We start from the raw sequence: 16822 nt of genomic DNA, 5'->3' as shown, positions 1-16822 counted from the left end.
TTCTAGGCTGGCCTCGAACTCACAGCGATCCTCCTGCCTCTGCCTCCTGAGTGCTGGGATTACAGGCGCCGGCTAAAGCTGGATTTCAAACTCTTGCGGTTTGTGGGTAGCACCAAAAGCCAGGCTGAACATAACTAAGCCCATCCCGACAGCAACGTTGCTTTCTTGGCTAAGAGTCCCAGAAGGCAGACTCGGCCATAATTCCCATTGTATGACCGGGAAAACCAGGCCTCGCCCACCCATCAGCCTCCTTCCCATGGCACCCTGACGAGCCCCTGCCGCCTCTCTCTCGCCAGGGTTGCTTTGAGCACATCGGCCACGCCATTGACAGCTACACGTGGGGCATATCATGGTTTGGGTTCGCCATCTTGATGTGGACGGTAGGAACTGGGTCACCCGTGGACTGTGGAAGAGGGAGCCTGGGGGCTGTCCAGGGGCGGGGGTGCGCTTGGGGGAGACGCGTGGGTCAGGGCTAGAGCGCCTCATCTTACCCTTCGCCCGCCCAGCTCCCTGTGATGCTAATAGCCATGTACTTCTACACCACTCTCTGAGGATGAAGAGGAGACCCTGTGTGCCCCTCCGCCCGGAGCTCCGGCCTCCCTGCTGCACCCGGGGACCCCTCAACCTCCTCCCGCAGCCCACCCCTGTGCACCCTCCCTCCGGTTTCCCTTTGTATGTGTGGGAACTTCTCTGGACACCAGCTGTGCCCCAGGCCCTGGATTTGTTTGTTTGTTTGTTTTGTTTTGTTTTTTGTTTTGTTCCTGGATCCCTTTGACCCTGATCTGGTGATGACAAAATGTCCTGTCCTCAGTGGCCCTTCACTGCTCTTAGCAACCCATCGTGCTCCTCTCTGTGGCTGCCAGAACTTCCCACGGGAGTGGTGGTGGGGTAGCCACTGCTGCCCAGTTGTTTGCATAAGCTGTGGCAGACCTAGATTGCTTTAAGAGGAGGGAAGGATGCCTGCTGCTGTGGCCACGGTGTGGGGGCGGGGCGGGGCGGGGGTGTGGTCACGGTGTGGGGGCGGGGCGGGGTGTGGTCACCGTGTGGGGGCGGGGCAGGGAGGGTCCCCATCATCACGCAGCAAGTGTCTAAGCAAGGGCCGGGTATCCAATAAATACCGGCTGGGTGAAAAAGAGGCGTCCATTTCTGTTCCTGGTTGAGATGGGGCCTTAACTCGGTAGCCCAAACAGTCTCTGGAATTAATTAATTAATTAATTACTTTTTTTGTTTTCCAAGACAGGGTTTCTCTGTGTAGCCTTGGCTGTCCTGGACTCACTTTGTAGACCAGGCTGGCCTTGAACTCTCAGTGATCCGCCTCGAACTCACAGCAATCCTCCTGCCTCTGCCTCCCAAGTGCTGGGATTAAAGGCATGCGCCACCACATGTGGCTCAGATTTTATATTTAAAAAGCTAGTAACTCAGCCAGGCCGGGTTGGGGCTCCGGGCTCCGGCTGAGGCTCTGGGTTCTGGTTGCTCCAGGTTCCAGCAGTAGAAATCCTGCTGATTATGCCAGGTGAATCGTTCCTCAGAACTGATATCCTTATGGTTTCATTTTCTCCTTTTCCTATTGTTTAGGTTAGTCGGATTATAAGTGAGGTACTCTCGGTTAATAAGTTCGTAATAAAATATAATTGCTGAGAAAATTAAGCCTACACACCCTCCTTTTTCTTCTTTTTGGTTTTTTGAGACAGGGTTTCTCTGTGTAGCCTTGGCCGTCCTGGACTCGCTTTGTAGACCAGGCTGGCCTCGAACTCACAGCGATCCTCCTGCCTCTGCCTCCCAGAGTGCTGAGAATACAGACGTGCGCCACCACCCAATTTAGCATTCTAAATTCTCCCACCTCTGGCTCCTGAGTGTTGGATTGCCTCACCATGGCTAGCCTCAAAGCAGGGTTTTCAAAGCCCCTTATAGATAGACGTGCTACATTCCAGGGCCAATGGCTGTGGAGAGGCCGGGTAACTGGCTGAGCCTGTTTCTCTGTGGTCCCTAGCACATGTTTGACTAACCTGTAGCCACATTAAGGAAACGGAGGCCTTCCATGCTAGTCAGGTGTCCTCCTGAGCAAGTTCACTGTGACTTGCTTTATAGAGTTTATAGTTGAGGGTTTTTTGGGGGGGGTGGCAGCCCTGCATTCTCACCGGCCCCACCTGTGTCCCTCTATGAAATGAGGATTATAATAGTCCCTGTCTTATAGCACAGAACCCCCCCCCCCACCTCTTATCTATTTACTTTGAGACAGGGTTTCTCTGTGTAGCCTTGGCTGTCCTGGAACTGACTCTGTAGACCAGGCTAACCTCAAACTCAAAGATCCCTCTGCCCTTGCCTTCAGAGTGCTGGGATTAAAGGCTATTTATTTAGAGACAGGGTTTCTCTGTGTGGTTCTGTCTGCCCTGTAACATTCTATAGACTCAGAGATCTGTCTGCCTGACTCTGCCTCCTCTTGGGCGCCAGGATTAAAGGAGGGGGTTGCCACCACCACCAGGTAGTTTTTACCATGTTTTAGAATATTTATTTGTTAGTTAGTTAGTTAGTTTGTTTGTTTGAGACAGGGTCTCTCTGTGTAGCATTGGCTATCCTGGATTCGCTTTGTACACTAGGCTGGCCTCGAACTCAGAGCGATCTGCCTGCCTCTGCTTCCTGAGTGGTGGGATTAAACACATGTGTCACCATGCTCATCTTAGGATATTTATTTTATGATATGACTCCTTTTTGAATGTATGTGTGTGTACCACATGCATGCAGTCCCCATGGAGGTCAGAAAAGGGTGTCAGATCCCCTGGAACTGCAGTTACAGACGGTTGTGAGCCACCGTGTGGTTGCTGGGAATTGAACTCAGGACCTCTGGAAGAGCAGGCAGTGCTCTTAACCTCTGAGCCGTCTCTCCAGCCCCCCATGTAGACCTTTCCATTATGACTCATGGATTTTTCTCAGCCCATTGTGTTACAGGATGGGGTGCAGAAAGAAACTGTGTGTGTTGGCAGTGTTGGCACCAAACCTATAATCACAGTACTCGGAAAGTGGGCGTTGAAGGACCAGGAGTTTGAGGTTTTGAGCAAATTAGAGGCCAGCCTGGGCTACATGAGGCCTTATCTCAGAGAGAGAGAGAGAGAGAGAGAGAGAGAGAGAGAGAGAGAGAGAGAGAGAGAAGAGAGGTGGCGGGGGAGGGAAGGAGAGAGGGAGGGAGGGAGGAACAGGCAGGCAGACAGAGACCAGAAAAAGAACAGACTACATGGTTTCTGATTAAAAAAAAAAAAAAAAATACATACATGGTTGGGCATTACGGTTTTCCCAGAACTTGAGAGATCAAGAAAGGAGCCAGGCATGGTGGTGCACCCCTTTAATCCCAGCACTCAGGAGGCAGAGGTAGGCAGATCGCTGTGAGTTGGAGGCCAGCCTGGTCTACAAAGCAAGTCTGGGACAGCCAAGGCACACAGAGAAACCCTGTCTCCAAAAACCAAAAACCAAAAACCAAAAAGCAAAAAAAACCTCCATTGATCTTGTGCAAAAGGTACACAGAGGGAGGGATGACTGTGCCAGGGAATCTTGAACTTGCCCCAAGCAGTTCAGACAGGCCAGGCCTTGGCGTGTATGGGAGCTTTGGGGGTGGATCTGGTCTCTGGGGTAGAGGGTCAGGCAGGCAGACCAGCATTTCTGTCCCTGGTGTGCCACCACCCGCTCTCCCTCTTCCTGTCTTCATGCCCTGAGTGGCTCAGCTGGCCTGACAGCAGTGTGTCCTGACTAGACAGTCTGGGCTGGTTGGACAGGTTTGTCCTTCCTGGCCCCTTTGCCCAGAGACCAGTGCTAGGTAAGCCTTGTGGGTAAGAGGGAAGCAGGGGGTGGCCAAGGTCAGAGCAGGGGCCTTGAGAAGGACAGGTTAGAGAAGACACATGTGCCATCTGTTCCTCCTGCGACCCTCCACCTCTAGGCAGCTCCAGCTCCCCAGTGGGGCTCTGCACATGATCTAGGGGCTCACCTGACTGGGATGAACCCGTGTGGCTGGCTGGGTCCCTTGCCACTTCCTGTGCCCTCCGCCTCTCCCCCGGGTGTCTCCTGTGAACTCACAGAACAGAAACCTGATGCTAGGTAGCCAGCAAGCGGGGCACAAACCATTTCTATTTCACCCATGAAAGTAAGTTATTTTTTTTCTTTTTTTGATATTTTTTTTCCAGACAAGGTTTTTCTGTGTAGCTTCGGCCGTCCTGGACCTCCCCCCCATGCCCCCAAACTCACAACCATCCACCTGCCTCTGCCTCCGGAGTGCTGGGATTAAAGGCTACACAGAGAAACTGTGTCTCGAAAATCAAACCCAAAACCAACAACAAACAAACCAACCAAAAATGTGGGGGAGGGTCTAAGGGACGTCGCTCATAGTGTGACACTTGCCTAGCCTGCACAAAGCCCTGAGGACCCTCAGCAACATAGAAAGAACAGGAGACATGTGGGCCAGAAGATGGCTCAGTGGGTAGAATGCCAAATGTGTAATTACTCTTCTGTCTCTGTGATAAAGCTTATGACGAAGGCAACTTATAGAAAGAAATGTTTGTTTGGGCTTTCGGTTCCAGCGATAAGAATCTCTCATGGACGGAAGCATTCATAGTATTCATGTTGGTCAGAGTAAGAGCTCTCCAAGTTTACATCTCCAAGTATAAAGAAACTGAAAATTGGAGAGACCTTATATTCTCAAAGCCTAGCCTGGCAGTGGTGACACACGCCTTTAATGCAAGCACTCGGGAGGCAGAGGCAGGAGGATCGCTGTGAGTTCAAGGCCAGCCTGGTCTACAAAGTGAGTCCAGGACAGTCAAGGCTACACAGAGAGACCCTGTCTCGAAAAACCAAACCAAACCAAACCAAACCTTCTCAAAGCCTGCCCTCAGCGTTTTCCTTCCTTCAGCAAGGCAGTCCCCGCCCATGACTTCTCTGAAAGGCTCAGCCAACTGAGGACAAGTGTTGAATGTCTGCGACTATAAGGGTATTTATTATCGAAAACATCACGCCATGAAAGTCTGACAACCTGAGTGTGTTCGGGTAGTAGGAGAGAACCCACAAGATACACCGGACAGAGGCAGAGCCCCAGGGACCCAGGGCCTCGTAGCCCCTTCATCCATGAATTCATCAGCAGATTAACCCACTAATGAGCTTAGTGCTTTCCCCATCCCACTACACTTCAATAGTGCCACCAGCTGAGGACCCACGACACTCTTCCCGGCCTCCTCTGTAAGCATTCTCTCTTTCTCTCTCTCTCCCTCTCTTTCTCTCTCTCTCTCTCTCTCTCTCCCTCTCTCCCTCTCTTTCTCTCTCTCTCCCTTCCCCCCCTCTATCCCTCCCTCCCCCCCTCTCCGCCCCCCTCAGACAGGATCTGATTAAGCCAATTTTCAGGACTAGATCCAAGCCTAAATCCAAACACTCAAACACCTGACCCCTGGGACTAGGGAGATCTGCCCAGTGGGTGAGAGTGCACGCTGGGCAGTCAGGGGGAATTGAGTTCAAATCCCCTGAGCCCTTTCTATAAAGCCGGCGGTGCTATGCGGTGCCCACAACCCTCACTGCTGTGGGGTGGGCCTAGGAGGGTGAGACGGGAGTATTGCTGGGGCTTGCTAGCCGGGAGCCTAGCTCCAGGAGCAGCGAGAGCCTTTGTCTCCAGGGGTGGGAGGGAGGTGGTGGTGGGTGCGGATCAAAACATCCATGAACGAGATTCTTAAAGGCGTGTGCCGCCACCGCCGGGCTCCATGTGCCCTTTCCCTTTCTTCCCTAAGATTTGTTTATTGTACAGTGTTCTACCTACACATTAACACCAGAAGGGGGCGCCACATCTCACTATAGATGGCTGTGAGCCACCATGTGGTTGCTGGGGATTCAACTCAGGACCTCTGGAAAGACAAGTCAGCGCCTTTAACCCCTGCGCCGTCTCCCCGGCCCCCGCGTGCTTCTTCTCTGCCGCTCAAGGAGGTCCGCGTAGCCGCGGAAAGCTGCGCCTCTCGCCCGCCGATCAATCCACAGCGAGAGCAGCCTCGGGGCCAATCAGAAGCGGCAGCGGCCGATCAAGGCCCGCCTCCTTGAAGGCGCGTTCGTGTCTGATTGGCTGTGGCCCAGGGCCCAGCCAATGAGCGGTGCCACCGCAGGCCGGGCCCAGGTTTGGTTTGTTGTGCAAGGTGCGTCCCCTGGCTAAGATCCAGGGACCCGGCGCTGCGATGTGCGATGTACTCGGTGGCTCAGCAGGCCGGGGAGTCATGGGGAATTAGAAGTGTTCATCCAGCCGGGGCGGCGGAGGCGCACGCCATTAATCCCAGCACTCGGGAGTCAGAGGCAGGAGGATCGCTGTGAGTTCGAGGCCAGCCTGGTCTACAGAGCGAGTCCAGGACAGCCAGGGCTACACAGAGAGACCCTGTCTCACAAGAACAAAACCAAAACAAAACAAACTTTAGGAAAAGAGGCAGGGGAAGGGGGCTCTCCAGGTCCTCTGGAAGAGCAGCCAGTGCTCTTAACCGCTGAGCCATCTCTCCAGGCCTTCCACCCATTCTTTTTTGTTGTTGTTTTGTTTTGTTTTTTTCGAGACAGGGTCTCTCTGTGTAGCCCTCGCTGTCCTGGACTCGCTTTGTGGACCAGGCTGGCCTCGAACTCACAGCGATCCTCCTGCCTCTGCCTCCCGAGTGCTGGGATTAAGGGCGTGCACTGCCACCGCGCCCGGCCATCCATCCATTCTTTATGTCCGGCTGTATTTATCTGGGCTTTTGCACTCACCAAGACGGGAAGACTCCTTTGCGTGCTCTTGCATATTCCCCCATAGGCTGTTAGTTTCTGCGCGTTGTAGGGGGTTGAGAAGAAAGCTTGCGTTTCCGCTCGGATAGCAAGGGTTTCCTCGGATTCGCGGTGACGGATCCTCCGAGAGGCCACTAGAGACTGGGACGGGGAAGGGCAGCGTCGGTAGCCACTCGACGCTCTTGGCTGGTTGACAACACATGACGACGCCTCAGCTTCCCGCCTTGCTGCTCACACGGCTCCAGGCCCGAGCTCCGCAGCCAATCAGCTGCAACGAGAAGCCACGGGCACCAATGAGAAAAGAGCAGGGCGAGGGCTGCAGCCAATCGGCGTCCGCCTCAGGGGGCCAAGGGAGCGCGCGTGCGCAGGTGGCCTCGAGCTCCTGGTCTTGGGTTGATCTCCCCCCCACCCCAACACCTTTCCAACGGCCACTTTGGCCTGCGCTGCCCTCAGAGCGGGTGAGGTTGATGTAGGAGGAGACCACACTGGTGAGTGCTACTGGCTTTTCTTTTCTTTTTTCTTTTTTTTCTTCTCCCCTTTGATGTCGCACCTAGCCCTGAGAATGCTAGGGCTAAGGTGGGGGGGCGTCTCCTTGAGGGATCAGAACTGAAAGGTTAATGGCTTTAGGCCGTGTGTCTCTTGCGCCCAGATTGGGCGGAAGGCGAGGGCAGCATGCCCTCTGGTTTATATTTTATTTTATTTTTGTCGTGGTCGCCCGAGGCCAACCTATGCTGGAGCAGGAAAACAGGGAGCCACCATGTCGGCTTGGCTCTGCCAAGTGGAGGGAGAGGCTTGTGGTTCACTGGTGTGCACGTGGAGAGGAGTTTCCTGGGGTCTTTGGGCCCAGCTTGGTCTGGAGGGAGTGTTCATGAGGTTGAAATCCCACTGGGAAACTGTCGGTGGCCGTTTTGTTTTTGTTTTGTTTTTCCAGGCTGCATAGATGGTGGTTTTGTCCCCTGACTTTAAGCGCTCAAGATTTTTTTTTTTTTTTCCAGCGTCGGCTCCAGGGTGGCCAATTGTGACCTGGTTGTTTGGCCAGGGTTTCTCTGGAGATTCTGGGGAGAAATCCCAGCCAACAAGCCTGTTGCGGGATAGGAACTGATGCTTCCCTCGTGGGATGATCTGCGGCTCTTCAAAGTCTGGGCGTGCCCAAAGCTTCCCATGATCTCTTGAGCTGTAGGCATAGAGCAGCCAGCAGTTGTGCTATCTTGTGGGGGGAGAGCTATGTGGGGTCCACTATGCGATTGTGGTGATAGAATTACAAGCATGTGTTCTCACTCCTGGCCCACTGATGGCTTTGTTTTGTTTTGTTTTGACTTGTGGGGCAATGTGTTGATACCAAATTTTGCTTGGCTGTTTAGTGGTGTTATGGCTTTCAGGGTACTTCGGGTTACACCCAGGGTCTAGGTATGGAAGGCACTTCCATGACTGGACTTCCGTGGTCTGTTTGCTCTTGAAATTCATAAAGAATGGGCCTTGGTGGCACACGCCTTTAATCCCAGCACTCGGGAGGCAGAGGCAGGCAGATTGCTGTGAGTTCGAGGCCAGCCTGATCTACAAAGTGAGTTCCAGGACAGCCAAGGCTACACAGAGAAACCCTGCCTCGGGGGAAAAGAAAAAGAAAATCATAAGGAAATGTACGCACGGGTGTGTATTGAGTGGGAAAAGGGCTAAAGGGATGGCAGAGGTGATGACAATATTAACCTGCATAACCGTGAAATAAAGGAGATCCCTGTACTGTGTGTGGATTCTCGGCAAGACCACAAATCACCCATTTTCCCCCGTGCTTGCTGTTGGTCTCATATACTGAGCTGCACATCGGTCTCCAGTCAACACAGGATCTCAAGTGTGTAAATGTGTCCAGAGATAGTTCATTCTCATGAGTGGAGAGTTGAGGTCCATCTGGACCTGGGGTGTGGGCTCGGCATCGGGTGGTCCGGTAAAGGTCTAGTCTCCAAGAGTATAGGTGTGTGTGTGTGTGTGTGTGTGTGTGTGTGTGTGTGTGTGTGTTTAAGGGGTCTCTCAGCACCCAAGTGGGCACTTCCTTGATGCCCTGGGACTTTTCAGCTCACAAGGAGGAACATAGCCCAAGGAGAGCAGCTTGGGGCCCTCCGTTTGGGTTTACGTGATATTAATATTTAGGTCTCAAAGCAGTCCCCCACAAAAAGGCTGAGGGTTTGGAAAGAGCTTAACCTCACAGAAAGGGTTCTGAGGGCTGGTCCAGTTCCTTTGTCACCTAATCCACAGAAGGTGTGCTCTCACGTGGTCTGTGTGACCCGGCTCAGCTCCCCTCGGGTGCTCTCGCGGGGTCTCTCTGACCCTGGCTCAGCTCCCCTATATTCTGGTCTGGGGTTAGGCTAAGTGCCGGCATTTTTTCCTTCCCTCGCGCTGGTTTAAGGGAAGAGAGGAACACATTTGTGGGAGGCGCCTCTCTGCTCTGGTGTGTGTGGGCTGTACCTGGCTCCAGCAGACGCTCAGAGGTTCTTCTCAGGCTTGGCCAACTGGTCTTAACGCACGTAAATAATGTGGGGAGATTGCGGATAATGTGGGGAAAATGTGCTCCTGGGAAGATTTCTGTTCTAATTTGAATTCTGTTCAGCTTGGCTTGGGGAGGGGACCCAGTAATTTAAAACACATGGGGGCAAAGGGATGTGTGGTGGCTCATACCTGTAATCAAAGCACTTGGAGGCTGAGGTGGGAGGACTGACAGGAGACCAGCCTGGGCTACACAGTGAAATCCTGTCTCAAAACAAAAAGGGTGGCGGAAGACAAAAAGAAAATATTTTTCCATAAAAGCACCACCCTGGCATACTGTGGTAGTCTAAGTTTAATTGTAGTACTTAGATAGAGTCAGTGTTTGCATGGCTCTGGTGACACTGTCACGCTAAGCTGGCTCTGTCACTACAATCAAAAGCTTTGCTTTCTGCATCTGGGCTGTGGCCACTGAGCACCTCACACACTTCCCTTTATCATCTCGTTGGTCAGTCCTATTAGTAGGAGTGAAAATGTCAGGGCTCAAATTTGATTCAGTAATGTGGGTATTAAGGAGAACAGAGAAAGCTTGGCATGGTGGCTCATTCCTAGACCCCCAGCATTTGGTATGCTAAGGTAGGAGCATTTCCACGAGTTCTTTTTTGTTTGTTTGTTTGAGACAGGGTTTCTCTGTGTAGCCTTGGCTGTCCTGGACCCACTTGGTAGACCAGGCTGGCCTCTAGCTCACAGCGATCCCCCTGCCTCCGCCTCCCTAAGTGCTGGGATTAAAGGCGTGCGCCGCAGGAGTGGGAGAGGAAGCAGAAAGTGGGGACAAGCTTTGTTGTTTCAAACAGGGTCGTCTTATGCTGCTGAGCTCGACTTCAAGCTCCCAGTCCTCCTGCCTCAGCCTCCTGAGTGCTAGGATGACCAGCAAGTGCTGATTTTCTCAGAGATGGAGATAGTCCGAGAACAGTAATTCAGGTTATAATTCAGAGGCCAGATGCGGCAGGGCAGTTCGCCTGGGACAGTCCTTCAGAAGGGGCTGTTTTGGGTCCTGAACCTTGCTACCCTGGGGGCTGATGGGTCTTGAAGAGGGAGGGCATTTTGAGAGAGAGAACATCATACCCAGGGGTTGAGGGGAGAGCCTTCCTTGAAACCCTAGAGCGGTGCCTCATTAGGAGAGATGCCCCCCATGAACAGCATGCTGGGGCCCTGGGGCCCTGAAGAAAAGCTGTCTGACCAGAGGGTTTTCTGACTTGTGTGGATTTTTCTGAGGTAGCAAGAAGTTCCATAGCACGTGATCTCGTCTGGCATGGTCTACTTGACTCCTGGCCTTATGTGGAGCCAGGCCGGAGGTGGAGCCCTGACCTTATCTTGCAGCTGCGGAGCGGAGCGGGAGGGTCCGCAAGGCCACTGCACAGCAGGGTGGTTTCGTGCTACCCCAGCGAGGTGGAGAGCGGCAGGGGGTGTGGCTGAGTTTCTGGGAGAGAGAGAAAGGCCACTTTAGGGTCTGAGATGTGACGAGAGCAGTGGCCCGACACTCGCAAGTTAAAGTGCTTGCTGTTTGATCCGTTTCTGTTGTCAGGGCTTAGTGCCCATGCCCTGGCTTTAGGAAGAGGCCAGTCTAGGGCCCCCAGTGTCACCAGCACCAGGGCTCAGGTGCAAAGGGCACTGGGAATACCTCTGAGGGCTCTTCAAGGGGACAGCCTCACTGTGGGTAGACACCAAGTGGGAGGCACGATGGGGTTTCCTATTCTTAGGGGGCTATGTTTACTCAATGGGGAGTCCCCTTGCTCTTTTCTCATTCTTAGCATCCTGAAAGCCTACGTCACTCTCGTCACTCTCCGTGGACTCTGCTTACAGAGCTACATTTTGAGCAGCCCCCACTTCTTGGGCATCGGGTGGCTGGGCTGAGTCACTCACGGGCTTCCACGGGGGATGGGGCTGTGAGACCCCAGTGCTTTTCCTCTATCACTGTGGCTTTGCCCCACCTCTTGTTTTTCGAGAGTATGTGCTTTTGTGTTGGAGGAAGGTTTGTGTGTGTCTGTTTTGCACACCCATCAGAAGGATTGGCATTTTGTGTGTTTTTTATATAGGCAGCGCTAGTGTGATGCGGACTGTGTGATGTTAGGAATTTAGAAAGCGCAGAATGGAAACTATTTAACGTTCAGAGGAGCAGATGAACCCAAGGTGCCATTTGCATGTTCCCTTTCGCTCTGACTCATCTTCCTCTGTCCCCACACCGCTGCCCCTTCGCCAGCCTCACCCGCTGACACACCCTGTCTGATCTAGGATGCTTGACACCTGTCTGCACCAAGCTAAAAATGGCAAGGAAGGCATCCTAAGTGTGTGGGGAGTCTGAACACCCAGGAGTCCTGCCGCCAAGGGAGAAACTGACATCTTAATGTCAGTTATTGGGTCTAGGAGCGGCCAGAGTCTGGGGAGCAACCTATTGGAACTCAGGCTGATTCTGCCACCACAGCACCCATCAATGTCTGGCTTGTTTCTCTTCCTGTTATTATTGCATCTGTGTGACAGACACAGGCCACAAGTACCTCAACTACCTGCTGAGTGAATGAAAAGATAAGTGAGTGAAAAGATAAGCTTAAGGACCAGATTGACAGAGTGGAGAGACAGGAAGGAAGGAAGGAAAGAAAAGAAAGGGAAACTTGAGTCTGAAAGGCTTTATCCCTTCAAAGCCGGGTGTGGTGGCTGACAGAGATTGCAAGATGAGAGAGAGGTGGTGGGGGGCTAAAAGTGTGAGAGGAGGCGGGAGACCTCCAGGGACCTCGATCCCCTGAGCAGAAAGTGAAAGAAACCCTTGGTTTTGATTTCAGAGAAAAGTCATTTGTCACCAGCCCAGGAAAAGGAGATTTTCTCTTCGAAGACCACCACAGGCTTCCTGGGGTTGCCCCCCTCAGAGCCTGCTGGGAGGATCTGAGTCACACACCGCCAGTCCTTGCTGCGGTCCAGAGGACAAGGGCCCAGCTCACAGAGTGACGCTTGATGTACTAAGCTGAGGGCAGAGGCGTGGCCTTCCACGTCCCCTCTGCTCCCACTTCTGATATTGTCCCTAGACTTCTAAGGTTTCAGAAATGGTCTCTAGTTATTCCATGCCACTGTCGCGCCTAAGACACAGATCACAGCAGCTGAATGCTGTGTTGTCCTCACAGGCCAGGCCACTTCCTCACCCAGGGCACTTCAGCCTCACGGCCACCTCCCGAGGACATCATTAGTATTTGATGGCTGAGGCAACTCCACTAGTAGATGGCAGAGCTGCGGTTCAGACCTCATTCCAAACTTCCAGTCACCACACATTTACATCTTTGACTAAAAGGAGTTGACAAATGGAGTCAGGGTGAGGAGGCAGTCTGTAGCCGGGTACAGTCTCTCTTGAAGCTCTTAAGCAGGGACAGTAAAGCCACACCCCTTTGGGGGCCGGTGGCTGACTGAGGCCTGGGATGGCTGAGGACAGGGGTGGGGCTAGCAGGGCAGGGGGCAGGCAGGAGCCCCAAGAGCCATAGACAGCATGCGGTGCTGGGAGGCTGCGAGGTGAGTCTCTGCCTCTCCCCCTCAGCCCAGATTTCCCTCCATTCCAACCTCTTCCCCCTCCCCGCCCCCCCACCCCTGCTCCCTGTCAACCTGCATCCCTCACCCTAAGGTGTCCAAGCAGTAGTGCTCCCTCCTATGGGGTTGCTTCCTCATGGAGGGTCTGCGTGGAGGCTCGGCTTGTTGGGCACTAAGACACTCAGGCTATGTGTCCTTCTCTCTGGGAGGCCTGTGGGGTGGTTTTGAGGTGTGATGAAACTCTTGATTTTTGGGGGCACTTTCTGGTCTTCATTTTCCGGCTTGTGAAAAGCAGAAACCAAGTGACTCTTTATCCGCATTTTGAGAGGAAAAGCTTCCCCTCTCCAGCTTCCCTCCCCTTTCTGCCTCCTCCTCAGGCACAAAACCCTTTTCTAAAATTCCGTGTGGCACTCTCCCCTCACTGCACGGGAATCTCTGGTCTTTTCTAATTTCTTCTGAGGGTGCGTGATGCCCTGGAGTCTGCTCTCCTGCCATGTGACCCGCTGTGCTGTCTTCTCTGGCTTTCGGGGCTCACACTGGGGGAGGACCCACAAGCTTGCTGAACTCTCGTGAAGTTCCATCTCACTCCATTCATTAATTGCCAGGCTTTGGGTGAAGTGAGGAAAAGCCAGAATGCTCACAGGGCTTTCTGTGCCAAAGAGCCTGGGCAAGGCAGAGTGTGCTCATGAGACCAGTCCTCAACCCACTGGTAACCCCTGCTGACTGCCTGGCTCTTGTTCTGTTGGCCCCAAACCTAACCCGGAGTACACTGTCCTCCTGCAATGTCCCTACAGCTTGCCTTTGACTTGGTGTATTTGATTTGTTCTGGATAGACAGCTCCAATCTGAGACTAGAGACTCACTCTTTCTCCCTTCCCCTCCACAGGCCTGAGCGTTTGCAGCTTCTCCTTCTCCTTTCTGTCATGGACACTCCATGGTGGCTTTTCCCCCAGAGTCTCTGAAACTGGTAGATTAGCCAGGAGCAATGGCCCATACCCCCACAAGACTCATCAGCCCATATGGCTCTGATAGGCTGGTGCGGCTGGCTGCTAAGCTGCGGCCAGCACTGTGTGACACCCTGATCACCGTCGGGGGCCTGGAGTTCCCTGCTCACAGCCTGGTGCTGGCAGGGGCGAGCCCGAGGCTGGGCTGCAGGGGCCGCTGGGCTCTGGGTGAAGGCATCAGCCCGTCCACCTTTGCTCAGCTTCTGACCTTGGTGTATGGGGAGAGTGTAGAGCTCCGGCCTGGGGAACTGGGGAACCTTGAAGAGGCAGCCAGAGCCTTGGGGGTTCAGGCCCTGGAAGAAGCGTGTCAGAGGGCTCAGGAGGCCAAGCGTGAGGATGAGCTGGACCCAGGACTGGAGCAGCACCAGCAGTCAGAACTCATGAGGAGTTCCGAGCGAGGACTGGGGGGTCCTGGAGAGAAACAGAAGCCAGGGAAGGGAACTGGGGAACAGGAGCTGTTCCCCAGGCACAGAGCACCCAGAGAGAGCTCGGAGATGCCAGGGGTCACTAGGAAGATGAGACCAGAGGAGGCACTGGGCCCAGCCCCTGTTGGCTGTAGGGGAGCAGAAAGGCAGCAAGAGGCCACTGGAGGTATAGCAAGCTCCCAGAGCCCCAAGGAGAGTCCTCCCGGGTGGCCTGGCCCCCTCCCAGCACCAGATTCTCTCCTAACTAGCCTTATTCCCAGGCCCTGGTGGGCTGAGGCCCCCTGCTGGGGGGAGGGCCAACCTGCCCTGTGGAGCATCTTGCTGTGGCCGCCGCCCAGATATGGCACTCCCTTCTGCCATAGTGCCCCTGCCACCGCAGCCGGGCAGGTCTGGCCTCAAGACCAGAGGTGAGTGGAGGGCTTAGTGAACGGCACCTAGGCTGGGATGGAGGGGCGCAGGAGGCCGCAGTTAGGGGGAGAAGGGGCCGCGCTCTCGTCTCTGCTGTACATTTCCTGAATTAAGGGCCGGTTAGGGTCTCAGGCTCTGCCAAGGCTGTGATTCTTCCCCACCCAGGATCCCACTGACCTTGAACCACTCCAAAGGTCTCTGGAGCCAGAATCTGCTGGCCCCCTGCAGCCCGACTCCAGGTAAGCCCCTGTTGATCCACACAGGCTTTGGGAGTCCAGCCTTAGCAGGGCCCCTACTTCACTCTGCCTCCCGAAGCCTTTCCCCGGGGCCCTGAAAAACTCAGCCCTTGGGAGATAGAAGAGTCTGGGCAAGGGTACCTAGGTAAGTATGGGAGAGAACTGCTGCCCCACCCTCTGACAAAAGGAAAAAGAAAAAGGCTTTTAATATCTTGCCTGGACATGGTATTGCTCCAGCCCCAGGGATGCTGGTCATGCCAATTTGACTTCTCTGTCCACACAGGCACACTGGCCACCTGTGTGGGTCAAGAGCGCACACTGAGCTGCCCATCCCGCCAACACCCCCCTTTACCCTCTGCTGCTCGCTCTCGGCCCTATTCTTGCTCCGTCTGTGGAAAGAGGTTTTCACTCAAGCATCAGATGGAGACGCATTACCGAGTCCACACAGGTATGGGCATCTTGCCCAGTGTGAATTTGTCTTCTTCGTCTCCATCGCTGGTCTGCCAGCTCCTCCCTCGCTCGATACACTCCCAGCCAGGCCAACCTTCGCCCATTTCTTCCTTCTCTGGCTTTCTCCTCCACCTGTAGGAGAGAAGCCCTTCTCCTGTAGCCTCTGTCCCCAGCGCTCCCGGGATTTCTCTGCCATGACCAAGCACCTGAGGACACATGGGGCTGCTCCCTATCGCTGCCCTCTGTGCAGGGCTGGCTGCCCTAGCCTGGCTGCCATGCAGGCGCACATGCGTGGCCACCCGCCCAGCCAGCTGCCGCCTGGATGGACCATCCGCTCCACCCTCCTCTACTCTTCCTCGAGGTCGACTCGCGCCTCGATCTCTCCCGGGATTCCTACCTCCTCCTCTGCTACCTGACCCAGTGTTGGTAGCTTCTCTGGCTTGACAAGAGTGAAAGGCGGGAGGGCTCAGCCAGCCCTGTCGCTAGGGCCGCCTGGCAAATCTGACCGCAGAAGCGCTGCGGGACAGGAGCCACGACCCCTTTCCGGATGACCGAGGGTTGCAGAAGTCTCGGCCGGTTGGCGAGTGCGAGTTAGGAACATTTAAGTTGGTGAAGGTTAACGGGGGACTATCAGTCTCATCACTGTAATAAAGAGTTTCCTGTGCTCTCCAGTGAGGATGGTCCAGCCTTTCCGTCCGCGCTAGGAGTTCTCACTCTTGCCCCTTGTCCTGCAGCGGCCCCTGCTGGCCACCCGCCATATACTAAACAGAGGGCTGGGCATTTCATTTCCGGCGGCTCCGTATAATTCCCGAGGACGGCACGCCGCGAAGGCGCGCGGACCCTGCGGGAGGGGAAGGGTGGCTGCGAGCCCTCTCCCCACCCCGCGCCTGCTCCCAAGACCCTGGTCCCTCCCACAGCCGCCCACCGCGTCAGGTCCCGATGTCCACCACCCGCCTGCTCGCCTCCTAGTATGGGACGGGGGACCAGCCTCTCCAGCATCCTTCCCTCGGCGCCGGGCAAGCGGCTACCAGGTAGCGGCGCCACCGCCCTTCTCTCAGCCCATCACTAGCGCAGTAGCTAACTTCGTTTGCCGGTGCGTCCGTCAGGTTCCCAGGGTCCGAAGCCAGCAGTACCCTGGGAATGGTAGTCTACGCGGGTCGCTAGTTCGGACTAGAACAATGGGAGGAGTCTGTACGGGACCACACCTCCTCGAGACCAGGAACTGGTTCTCCCGGTCTCTGTCGCGGTCCCGGTAGTCCCAGTTCTCGCGCCCTAGCTGTCGGCGGAAGGAGCAAGGCGACTGGACTACATTTCCCAGAAGACCTTGCGCCTCCCGCTCTCAGGCCGCGACGCCGGGTCCGCTTTCCAGGTGCGGTCTGAGGGTGACGGCCGACTGGCCCTGGACTCCTGCTCCCGTGGTGCCCCGCGCGCGGCCAGCCCAGCCCCCGGCTCCCGCTCGCCCCGTAGCGGCGCAGGTTGTTGTCGTGGGCCGCGGCCGCCCCGCT

The 16822-nt window shown here is 54.9% G+C and overlaps 2 protein-coding genes across 3 annotated transcripts in view; both read left to right on the top strand.

The window, feature by feature from the left end:
- The window catches only part of Upk1a (uroplakin 1A), a 20036-nt gene extending 6225 nt beyond the window's left edge, over window positions 1–13811 (top strand). Inside the window, exons 6-7 of one of the 2 annotated variants that reach the window (XM_051162746.1) lie at window positions 297–380; window positions 13681–13811. In XM_051162746.1, the coding sequence (XP_051018703.1) occupies window positions 297–380; window positions 13681–13686 (90 nt within the window). In that variant the 3' untranslated portion in view covers window positions 13687–13811. Of the gene's footprint in view, window positions 1–296; window positions 381–506; window positions 968–13680 lie in introns of those variants that run through there. The other variant, XM_051162745.1, reaches the window with a different exon arrangement.
- Zbtb32 (zinc finger and BTB domain containing 32) lies at window positions 13779–15733 on the top strand. The gene is made up of 5 exons (XM_051162802.1): window positions 13779–14630; window positions 14797–14870; window positions 14947–15012; window positions 15151–15315; window positions 15456–15733. Exons 1-5 carry the CDS (start codon window positions 13780–13782, stop codon window positions 15731–15733), a joined length of 1434 nt encoding a protein of 477 aa, XP_051018759.1. The 5' UTR covers window position 13779.
- The last annotated feature ends 1089 nt before the right edge of the window (window positions 15734–16822 follow it).

This window comes from Acomys russatus, chromosome 19 (genome assembly GCF_903995435.1).
Source record: "Acomys russatus chromosome 19, mAcoRus1.1, whole genome shotgun sequence".
NCBI classification, from domain to species: domain Eukaryota; kingdom Metazoa; phylum Chordata; class Mammalia; order Rodentia; family Muridae; genus Acomys; species Acomys russatus.
This window is presented reverse-complemented; position numbering and strand designations above follow the sequence as displayed.